This window comes from Bombina bombina, chromosome 3 (genome assembly GCF_027579735.1).
Source record: "Bombina bombina isolate aBomBom1 chromosome 3, aBomBom1.pri, whole genome shotgun sequence".
In the NCBI taxonomy this organism is placed as follows: Eukaryota; Metazoa; Chordata; class Amphibia; order Anura; family Bombinatoridae; genus Bombina; species Bombina bombina.
This window is the reverse complement of record NC_069501.1, coordinates 1018691775-1018704050: the sequence shown is the minus strand read 5'-3', so window position 1 is coordinate 1018704050 and position 12276 is coordinate 1018691775. Positions and strand designations below refer to the sequence as shown.

The window sequence follows — 12276 nt, the reverse complement described above, 5'->3', positions numbered from 1 at the left end:
ACAAGAGAAAACATAATTTATGCTTACCTGATAAATTTATTTCTCTTGTAGTGTGTTCAGTCCACGGCCCGCCCTGTCTTTTTAAGGCAGGTTCTAAATTTTAAAATTACAACTCCAGTCACCACTGCACCTTATAGTTTCTCCTTTCTCGTCTTGTTTCGGTCGAATGACTGGATATGACATGTGAGGGGAGGAGCTATATAGCAGATCTGCTTGGGTGATCCTCTTGCAACTTCCTGTTGGGAAGGAGAATATATCTCATAAGTAATGGATGACCCGTGGACTGAACACACTACAAGAGAAATAAATTTATCAGGTAAGCATAAATTATGTTTTTTAGCAACTTAAATGTAAGCTTAGGTGCTGGCCCATTTTTGCTTCAGCACCCTGGGTAGCTCTTGCTGATTGGTGGCTACATTTACCCAAGAAATGGGTTGGCCCCTAAGCTTAAATTCCTGCTTTTCAAATAAAGTTACCAAGAGAATGAATAAAAGTTGATAATAGTTGTAAATTAGAAAGTTGTTTAAAATTGCATGCTCTATCTGAATCATCAAAGATAAAAAATGTGGGTTTCATATCCCTTTAATATTGACTTTTATATACACATACATTATTAGCGAACCCCTTTGTGAAGTTAAATATATTTGTCAGTCTTAGCTAAACAACAGTTCATCATAAACTAACAAGAACATTACTAGGTAAGCCATATTTCCAGTATTCAAACGGACAGTCCAGTATTATAGCAGGCTGTCCAGTAAAATATATACAAAATGATGTACACTTAAAAGTTCCCTAAGTGTCTGCTAGATGTAAAATGCCTCCTATGCTTCTATGTTTTAAAAATATTGCCATCCAAAAATGTGCATTTTCTATTATGTGTCATTGTTGTATGTGTGTGCTCTTGGCCGTAAAAGGGTCAAACCACTACTGTGTACGGGTGTTACTTGTAGCCATGAATTTAAAATAATTAAAATGTATGTTACTGGCAACCAAGGGGTTACAATTGCTGCTCAGTTTTGAAAAATATGCGCGATAGGTACAAGGGTGGGGCGTAAAACAGAGCTTAGCTGAGTTATCGCCCAAGCCCTCTTACTTATAGGTTGTCAGTATTTTTATGGAGCACAGCTGGGAACCCTAGACACCACACAATGCTGTTTTTTTTTAAAGTAATTATATAATTTAAGAACAATTAAAGGGACATGCCAGGGAAAATTGAAATGCTCTTAGATGAATTACATCTTTCATTAGACACATATTTACAATATACATATATTGGCAAATGCTTCTAGTAAAAGTTATTATTGTTTTAATGTTAGCATTTCTCTGCACATGCATGTGAAGCATAGCTAAATATTCTCAGTGCATCAGCATTTTAACACTGCAGCTGTTCAGGCAGCCAGTGGGGCGTGTATCTTGCTAGCAGTTATGCAAATGGGGTTGTTACCAGATTATACAATCACTTTAGGCTCTCTGAACAAGTACTATATTTAAAATGCTGGTGCACGAAGCATGCTTAAAGGGACATAAAACCCAAAGTTTTTCTTTCATGATTCAGATAGAGAATAGAATTTTAAACAACTTTCCAATTTACTTCTACTATTTAATTTGCTTCCTTCTCTTGTTATCATTTGCTGAAAGGTTTATCTAGACAAATTCATGAGCAGCAGAGAAACTAGGTTCTAGCTGTTGATTGGTGGCTGTATATATATATTGAATGTGATTGGCTTACCCATGTGTTCAGTTAGAAACTAGAAGTGCATTGCTGCTCCTTCAACAAATGATACCAAGAGAATGAAACAGATTAGATAATAGGAGTAAATTAGAAAGTTGTTTAAAATGGTATTCTCTATCTGAATCATGAAATAATTTTTTTGGGTTTCATGTACCTTTAAATACACTATTAAATCAGCTATAGCTTTTTCTAGAAGTACTTTGGCTAATACATGTATATTGCCAAAAACATTCTATGCAAAATTGAATTGCCCCAATGTGCATTCAAATGTTGGCTGGAATGCCCCTTGAATATACAGGCAATTGCTTACTCACCTTGCCAGATATTATATTATACTAATGAGCAGCAGACTGTTGAACCTTGAACTTGGATGGTGCTTGTATTAATTTTAAAAGTAAAGAATTGTATTGTTTCTTTACTTGCAGGATGCGTCTCTTCAAAAAGTCTATGTGCATTTTTTTGGTGGCATTGTTCCCCTTCTGCCTCCTTTTTATTCATATGTTAATGAAGTCTGACAAAGTGGTGGATGTACTAAGTAGAGAAGTCCCTGAAGACCTGCTTAATCCCAGTTTATTAAAGGCACCAGAGAAGTTTGCACACATACCATTAAAGTGGAAAGAGGACATTTTACAGTAAGTTTCTAACCTTGGATTTTTCTTCATGTTTATACTGCCTGATGTATTGCGGAGAGGAGGTGATTGGGTCAGTGCTTACATTTGGTAGTTATTTGAAGGTACAGCAGTATTTATTGATTTATTAAGGATGCACATGATAAACACAAAACATGTACAGAAAACTAGTTATATTGTCTAGAGCACTGGTTTTCACACAATTCCTTCCTAAGGTAGTGAGAGTCCATGGCTTCATTCCTTACTTTTTGGGAAATACAACACCTGGCCACCAGGAGGAGGCAAAGACACACCAGCCAAAAGCTTAAATATCCCTCCCACTTCCTCATTACCCCAGTCATTCTTTGCCTTTCGTCATAGGAGGTGGCAGAGAATTGCCTTAAGATTCGTAGAGTCCTGAAAGAGGGTATCTGCCCTTCGAGATAGGACTGGAGTTTTAAGTAGTCATGTCAACCTCTCAGTGAGAGTATTGATGAAAGTTAGAGTCTGGAGATGCAGGGAAAGTTTTTCTGCGAACCCATCCAGACTACTGCTAACAGCTCCTAAGCAATCAGTGATGACAAGTCTCACTGCCTACTTTTTCTCACTCAGGTCCATGTCAGGAGCCCTGCTATAAGACTTGAGAGGCTGTGTTCTGTTCCACAGCATGGATCCTGGAGGTAAGATCGTTTCAATTTTTTTACACATAAAACACTATAACAGGGTATAACAGTGTGGCTCCTTTATACCTTGATACGATCCAGGTTAATATCCTCTGAGGGGGGTTTATTGAACTGTTGGGGTTTATTAATTAGTGTATTAATTATTTACATGCTGCTTTTTGGCTGCAACAAACAGGTTTCACTTTCGTTTTTGAAAGTGTTGCACAGCTCCTATTATCCTATTAATTTGCTGTACTTTTCATAGCATGTGGTCTATGTTCATTTCCTCCATTCCGGCTAAGACTTCAACCTGAGGAGAGGTTTTCCTCTGTTAACTGTCTGGGTCTAGGAGGTGTTGAATATATACTCCATTGGAAATATATAAAAAAAATAAAGATAAAAAGTTTTTATTTGTGTCCTTCTGTGGGTATAACCTGAGCTATGGAGGACTCTAACATGTTAGAAGGTACTGCTTCTGTACTAAATCATACCTGTTTATATTGTGAGGAGGAGAATTGCTAATTCTTTTATCTGTGATGCGAACATTATTTGCCTAAATGCAAAGGCCTCTGGCTTTGTGGTCCTAGCCCGCCGGGCGCTCTGGTTGAAGTCTTGGTCTGCGGATATGACTTCTAAGTCCAGACTCCTTTCTCTACCCTTCAAGGGAAAGATTTTATTTGGTCCAGGCTTGGACTCCATTATTTCAACGGCTACCAGAGGCAAGTGTACCTTTCTACCACAAGTGAAGAAGAACAAGTCTAAGGGATGACAATATTCTAATTTTCGTTCCTTTCATTCTGACAAATCCCAATGACAACAATCCTCCTCCAAGCCCGAGCAACCCAAGAGTACTTGGAAGCCCGCTCAGTCCTGGAATAAGTACAAGCAGAATAAGAAGCCCATCGAAAACAAATCGGCAGGAAGGGGCGACCCCGATCTGGGATCGGATCGGGCACGGGCAGACTGTCTCTTTTTTCAGACGCTTGGTTCAGGGACGTACAGGATCCGTGGGTCCTGGAGGTTGTACTCAGGGATACAAGATAGGCTTCAAATCTCAACCGCCCAGGGGCAGATTCCTACTCTTGAACGTGTCTACCAGACCAGAAAAGAGGGATGCCTTTCTAGGATGCGTTCGGGGACCTATCCTCCTTAGGAGTTGTTGTCCCGGTGTCTATTGAAGAAATAGGTTTGGGGTTTTATTCAAACCTTTTCGTGGTCCCAAAGAAGGAGGGAACTTTCCGCCCAATTCTGGACCTAAAGTGCTTAAATACATTTCTCAGTGTCCCTTCCTTCAAGATAGAGACGATGAGGTCCATCCTTCCTTTAATTCAGGAAAGCCAGTATATGACCACTATAGATCTGAAGGACGCTTACCTTCATGTTTCAATCCGCAGGAAACACTTTCAGTTCCTGAGGTTTGATTTCCTGGACCAGCACTTCCAGTTCATTGCCCTTCCGTTTGGCCTAGCTACTGCTCCAAGAATCTTTACGAAGGTTCTGGGGGCGCTTCTAGCCGTTGTCAGAACTCAGGGTATTACAGTAGCGGACGATATTCTGGTGCAAGCACCATCTTTTCATCTTCTGGAAGAATACTCTGAATTCCTTCTCAGTCTTCTTCGATCACATGGATGGAAGAAAAACTTGGAAAAGAGTTCTCTTATCCCAAATACCAGGGTGGAATTCCTGGGTACTATAATAGACTCTATATCCATGAAGATATTTCTAAGAGACCAGAGAAGTTGCAAACTAACTTCAGCATGTCTTGCCCTCCGGAACTCCTTGAGTCAAATCAGCAAATAGAATGCGAGCTCAATCCTATTGGCTGATTGCATCAGCCAATAGGATTTTTTCTACCTTAATTCCGATTGACTGATAGAATTCTATCAGCCAATCGGAATTGAAGGGATGCCATCTTGGATGACGTCATTTAAAGGAACCTTCATTCTTCAATTGGACGTTGATGGAAGAGGATGCTCCGCGTCGGATGTCTGGAAGATGGAGCCGCTCCGCATGGATGAAGATAGAAGATGCCGTCTGGATGAAGACTTCTGCCCGTCTGGAGGACCTCTTCTTCCCGGCTTGGATGAAGACTTCTGCCCATCTGGAGGACCACTTCGCTCGGCTTCGTTGAGGACTTCGGCCCGGCTGGGTGAAGACTTCTCAAGGTAGGGTGATCTTCAAGGGGTTAGTGTTAGGTTTTATTAAGGGGGTATTGGGTGGGTTTTAGAGTAGGGTTGGGTGTGTGGGTGGTGGGTTTTAATGTGGGGGGGTATTTTTTTTACAGGTAAAAGAGCTGAGTACTTTGGGGCAATGCCCCGCAAAAGGCCCTTTTAAGGGCTATTTGTAATTTTTATTATTTTGGGGGGCTTTTTTATTTTATTAGGGGGATTAGGTTAGGTGTAATTAGTTTAAAAAACTTGTAATTATTTTATTATTTTCTGTTATTTAGTGTTTTTTTTTCGTACTTTAGATAATTGTATTTAATTGTAATTAATTGTATTTAGTTTAGGGATTTAATTTAATTATAGTGTAGTGTTAGGTGTAATTGTAAGTTAGTTTAGGTTTTATTTTACAGGTAAATTTGTATTTATTTTAACTAGGTAGCTATTAAATAGTTAACTATTTAATAACTATTGTACCTAGTTAAAATAAATACAAAGTTGCCTGTAAAATAAAAATAAACCCTAAGCTAGATACAATGTAACTATTAGATATATTGTAGCTAGCTTAGGGTTTATTTTATAGGAAAGTATTTAGTTTTAAATATGAATAATTTAGGTAATTGTTGTTATTTTATTTAGATTTATTTAAATTATATTTAAGTTAGGGGGGGTTAGGGTTAGAGTTAGATTTAGGGGTTAATACATTTAATATAATTGTGGCGACGTTGGGGGCGGCAGATTAGGGGTTAATAAATATAGGTAGGTGGCGGCGATGTTAGGGACGGCAGATTATTGGTTAATAATATTTAACTAGTGTTTGCGATGCGGGAGTGCGGCGGTTTAGGGGTTAATATATTTTTTAGAGTGGCGGCAATGTCCGGTTTTGCAGATTAGGGGTTAAAAATTTTATTATAGTGTTTGCGATGTTGGGGGGCCTCGGTTTAGGTTTACGCTGCATCCCGGTGAATTCCGAAAATGGCAGGGTGGTGAAAGAATCCACCTCCGGCCGCAATAAGTGTTAAAAAAAAACTAACCGCCCGCAATAAGTGTTAAAAAAAAAATCAAACGCCCGCAATAAGTGTTAAAAAAAACTAACCGCCTGCAATAAGTATTAAAAACAACCAACTAACCGCCCTTTCAAAGTATTAAGAAAAAAAATAAATAACCGCCCGCACAAAGTATTAAGAAAAAAACAACTACATAATAAAATTATTAACCCCTAAATCCGCCAACCCCAACATTGCAAACTACCTAATACATCTATTAACCCCTAATCTGCCATTTTCCCACGTTGAAAATGAAATAATTAATTTATTAACCCCTAAACCGCCATCCACCACCAACGCAATAAACTTAATTAACATATTAACCCCTAATCTTATCTGCCAATCCCCTACAACACATTAAACCTAATTTACCTATTAACTCCTAAACCGCCAACCACCACAACGCATGTAACTAATTTAATAACTAAGCCCCCTTACCTAACACCCCCTAAATTAAACCCTTAATTACATAAAATAATAAAATACTACATTACAATTAAAATAAGAAATCCTAACAGTACTTTTAAAAAACAACCTAAGATTACATTAAATTAATCTAAAATTACACAAAATAAAAAAGTCTAACATTACAGAAAATAATTATCCAAAATAAAAAAAATAAGACTAATCCCTATGAAAATAAAAAAAGCCACCCCTCAAATAAAAACACCCCCTAATCTAAGAATAAACTACCAATAGCCCTTTAAAAGGACCTTTTGTAGGGCATTGCCCTAATTTAAACAGCTATTTTCCTTAAAAAAATACTAAGTCCCCCTCTAATAGTAAAACCTCCCACCCGCCAAACCCCCCAAAATAAAAAAACCTAACACTAAAAAACCTAAACTACCCATTGCCCCTAAATGGGCATTTCCCCAAATAGGTACTCACGGTTCCTGAAGTCGGCAGAGGTCTTCTTCCAGGTGGGTCCATCATCTTCTATCTTCATCCACAGTGAAGGGGGTGGAGCGGTGCTCCCAGATGTGGCGATCCTTGGCGGCGGTCCTCGGTGGCGCCGGATCTCGGCGGCATGGAGGCTCCTCTTCATGCGATCGTCTGCCGCACACTGAAGATTGAATGCAAGGTACCCCATATTTATTGGGGTACCTTGCATTCCTATTGGCTGACATTTTTTTAAATCAGCCAATAGGATGAGAGCTACTGAAATCTTATTTGCTGAATTGAACAGCCAATATGATTTCAGTAGTTCTAATCCTATTGGCTGATTTCAAAATTTCTGCCAATATGAATGCAAGGTACTCCAAATTGATAGCGGTACCTTGCATTCAATCTTCAGTTTACGACAGACATCGGATGAAGAGTAGCCTCCATGCCGGTGAGCAACGCCACTAAGGACTGCCGCTGAGGATCCAGGCATCGGAACACAGCTCCGCACCTCTGCTCCACGCCACCTTCACTCTGTATGAAGATAGAAGATGATGAAGCCGTCTGGAAGAAGACCTTCTCCGCCGGACTTCAGGAACAGAGAGTACCTATTTGGGGCTTAGCTTTAGGCTTTTTTATTTTAATTTTTGGGGTGTTTTTTTTTTTAGATTAGGGTTTTTTTTGGGCTAGAAATAGAGCTGATTGCCCTTTTAAGGGCAATAACAGAGCTGAATGCCCTTTTAAGGGCAATGCCCATACAAATGCCCCTTTAGGGGCAATGGGTAGTTTAGTTTTTATTTAGTGTTAGGTTTTTAGAGGTAAAAGAGCTGTTTAACTTAGGGCAATGCCCTACAAAAGGCCCTTTTAAGGGCTATTGGTAGTTTAGTATTAGATTAGGGGGTGTTTTTATTTGGGGGGATTTTTTATTTTTTTAGGGGTATAAACTTTTTTATTTTTTGTAAATTTAGCTTGGGGGTTTGTATTTTCTCAACATAGACTGCACTCAGGCTTATCGCCTAGTATATACAGGGAGTGCAGAATTATTAGGCAAGTTGTATTTTTGAGGATTAATTTTATTATTGAACAACAACCATGTTCTCAATGAACCCAAAAAACTCATTAATATCAAAGCTGAATAGTTTTGGAAGTAGTTTTTAGTTTGTTTTTAGTTATAGCTATTTTAGGGGGATATCTGTGTGTGCAGGTGACTATTACTGTGCATAATTATTAGGCAACTTAACAAAAAAACAAATATATACCTATTTCAATTATTTATTTTTACCAGTGAAACCAATATAACATCTCAACATTCACAAATATACATTTCTGACATTCAAAAACAAAACAAAAACAAATCAGTGACCAATATAGCCACCTTTCTTTGCAAGGACACTCAAAAGCCTGCCATCCATGGATTCTGTCAGTGTTTTGATCTGTTCACCATCAACATTGCGTGCAGCAGCAACCACAGCCTCCCAGACACTGTTCAGAGAGGTGTACTGTTTTCCCTCCTTGTAAATCTCACATTTGATGATGGACCACAGGTTCTCAATGGGGTTCAGATCAGGTGAACAAGGAGGCCATGTCATTAGATTTTCTTCTTTTATACCCTTTCTTGCCAGCCACGCTGTGGAGTACTTGGACGCGTGTGATGGAGCATTGTCCTGCATGAAAATCATGTTTTTCTTGAAGGATGCAGACTTCTTCCTGTACCACTGCTTGAAGAAGGTGTCTTCCAGAAACTGGCAGTAGGACTGGGAGTTGAGCTTGACTCCATCCTCAACCTGAAAAGGCCCCACAAGCTCATCTTTGATGATACCAGCCCAAACCAGTACTCCACCTCCACCTTGCTGGCGTCTGAGTCGGACTGGAGCTCTCTGCCCTTTACCAATCCAGCCACGGGCCCATCCATCTGGCCCATCAAGACTCACTCTCATTTCATCAGTCCATAAAACCTTAGAAAAATCAGTCTTGAGATATTTCTTGGCCCAGTCTTGACGTTTCAGCTTGTGTGTCTTGTTCAGTGGTGGTCGTCTTTCAGCCTTTCTTACCTTGGCCATGTCTCTGAGTATTGCACACCTTGTGCTTTTGGGCACTCCAGTGATGTTGCAGCTCTGAAATATGGCCAAACTGGTGGCAAGTGGCATCTTGGCAGCTGCACGCTTGACTTTTCTCAGTTCATGGGCAGTTATTTTGCGCCTTGGTTTTTCCACACGCTTCTTGCGACCCTGTTGACTATTTTGAATGAAACACTTGATTGTTCGATGATCACGCTTCAGAAGCTTTGCAATTTTAAGAGTGCTGCATCCCTCTGCAAGATATCTCACTATTTTTTACTTTTCTGAGCCTGTCAAGTCCTTCTTTTGACCCATTTTGCCAAAGGAAAGGAAGTTGCCTAATAATTATGCACACCTGATATATGGTGTTGATGTCATTAGACCACACCCCTTCTCATTACAGAGATGCACATCACCTAATATGCTTAATTGGTAGGAGGCTTTCGAGCCTATACAGCTTGCAGTAAGACAACATGCATAAAGAGGATGATGTGGTCAAAATACTAATTTGCCTAATAATTCTGCACTCCCTGTATATATTACTAAAGAAGCAAATTCAAAAGAATAAAAATGACACCCATTACAAAAAGCTCCACACTTAACATATACATAACTGAAAATTAGAAAACAGTTTAAGAATATTAAAATAAAACAAAAAAAATAATTCACACAAAATCCTGACAGTGACATACCAGAACTATATATATATATCTATATATGTTAACGGAAGGAACATTCACTGGTGATTGACTATGAAAGATAGGTGAAATTAACCTCAATGAATTTCAAACATTATTACACAGGTTAGACAGAATAGCAAAAGTCTTTAAACCTTGCCCATGGTTTAAATATGATCACAGATTCCATTAGGGTTATATTTTTCAGGATTCTAACTCTTGTATGTATTGATCAAATGGTTAAACTTTGCTTTTCTGTATTAAATTACTGTAAATCCAGAAAAATAAGTAGGTCAGTCCATAGTTTTTGAGATAAATGTACAGATTTCTTTGAAAGCTATTAAATGGTTTTGCGTGATGTCTATTTATAATGTCATCCCCTTTAAATCAAGTAAACCTTAAATTTTTTATTGCAATGTTAAAATTAATGTATTTCTTTTTTTTTTTTTTTTTTAAATATTTATTTATTAAACACAAAATAAGTGTACACATCACAGGAATCCATCTCTTTCTGCCACGCAGGGCTGGATATAACATCTTATAAAACAAAACACAACAGTTAACAAAACAAAGTTGATTCGTTTTGGCAGATTGTCAGCCCCCTTGTAAAAAAAGAATAGTACACTTATCAGCATCCCCACTTCAGTACTTTTCCTGTTTTCTAATATTTTCCTCTTTTTGACTCAAATCTTGAATAACATCTATTGTACAACAACCTAGCTTTATATACAGTCTAACAAAAACAACCAATAACCCTAAAAAGAGAGACACATAAAATAAATATATAAGAACAACAAAAAAAAAAAAAAGAAAAAAAAAGGGTTCTCTCCCCCGCCGGGCCCTATCTCCACCCACCATAATCAATCCCTTTCCGACTCTCCCATGTTATGCCATATTCGGGGAAAGTGACCTGCCAATATCTGAAGTTGCATGTATGAAGTCTCCCTAAAAGGTTTAACCATCCTAACCTGGACTTCAACTGGAAAAGATAGAATAAATGGTTCCCATTGATTAAAGAACTTGGCTAACCTTCCTTCTGATATGTCTTGTAGGTTCCACTGTTCTTGTGTAAAATGAGTCATCAACATGTTTTTAAGCTCATTTAATTTAGGTGCTGTTTTTGCCTTCCAGGCTCTCAGTATTATATTACGGCCAAGAAATATAATCTGATTAATTAATTTAAAGTTTCTAGGGACAATTTGCGGCTGCACTAAAAAAAATATCTGCATTGATTGAAAATGAAAATCTATCTTAAGAGAAGCCTGTATCCAGTATTCTACCCTGCGCCAAAATTGAATAATCCTAAGACAACTCCAAAAGCAGTGTAGTTAATCAGCAGTGTGAGAGGAACATTTGGGACACACCGTCTGTATCCTATACCAATTAGTCAACCTAATTGGGGTCAGATATGTCATAAAGGATAATTTAATTTGAGTCTCTCTCCACGTCGTCAGTACCCAACTATTCCCAATTATTTTAAGGGTGTTATCGATGGTCTGACTATTCTCAGCCGGAAAAAACCTATTCCATTTTGCAGCAATAAACTCTCTTTGAAGAACTGAAGGCCCCTGATTCAAAAGGCTGTAAAATGGAGATATAGAATATAGGCCTCCTTGAAAGATATTAATTTTAGCTTGAAGAACTGAAAGAGTCCAATCTAATCCATAATCTTGCCTTAACTCAAAGAAGAAATGTCTTAACTGCAGATAGGCATAGAAATCTTTGTTCTCGAGCCCAAATACATGTTTTAGTTCAGCAAAGGTTAAAGGTGCGAGGTTCGCATCTAACATTTGGGCGACAAATACCAATCCTTTAGAAAACCATACCCTAAAAACTTTATCTGACAGTCCTGGTGCAAAATTAGGGTTCCCCGTAATGGGTAGATAATTGGAGACATAAGGTGAACAGTCTACGATGGAGCAACATTTTTGCCATGCTAAAATAATATACCTATAAGTACTGAGCGAAAAAAGCGAGGCTGGGAGAGCATTCATAGGGCAATGTAGAATAGCATCCAGCCGAAAAGGGGCCACCAAAGCTGTCTCCCAGAGTACTGGCGAAACCTGATCACATTGAGTTAACCAATCAACCGCAATCTTTAACCGTGCTGCCAAACTATAAGAATGCAAATTAGGCAGGGATAGACCTGCCGCTTCTTTATTACACATGAGACGTGCGGCCGAGATACGCACTCTGGCGCCTCTCCAGATTAAATTAGAGCATGCTCTATTGAAATTTTTTATATCCCTATTGTGAATAGGGATTGGCAGATTTTGTATGAGATAGAATAATTTGGGGAACAGAATGGTTTTTATAAGTATAACCCTAGCTGTTAAGGATATAGGTAAGTTCCTCCATCCTTCCATCTTATCTTTACACTCTAAAAGACATTTACCAAAATTTAGCTTATACCACTCCTCTGGATTCGCAGTTAATTTAATACCAAGATA

The 12276-nt window shown here is 38.5% G+C and overlaps 1 protein-coding gene across 1 annotated transcript in view; it reads left to right on the top strand.

The window, feature by feature from the left end:
- The window catches only part of B4GALNT1 (beta-1,4-N-acetyl-galactosaminyltransferase 1), a 407445-nt gene that overhangs the window by 98494 nt on the left and 296675 nt on the right, over nucleotides 1-12276 (top strand). The window contains exon 2 of the mRNA XM_053705522.1: nucleotides 2158-2364. Coding sequence (XP_053561497.1) covers nucleotides 2159-2364 — 206 coding nt within the window. The 5' untranslated portion in view covers nucleotide 2158. The remainder of the gene's footprint in view (nucleotides 1-2157; nucleotides 2365-12276) is intronic.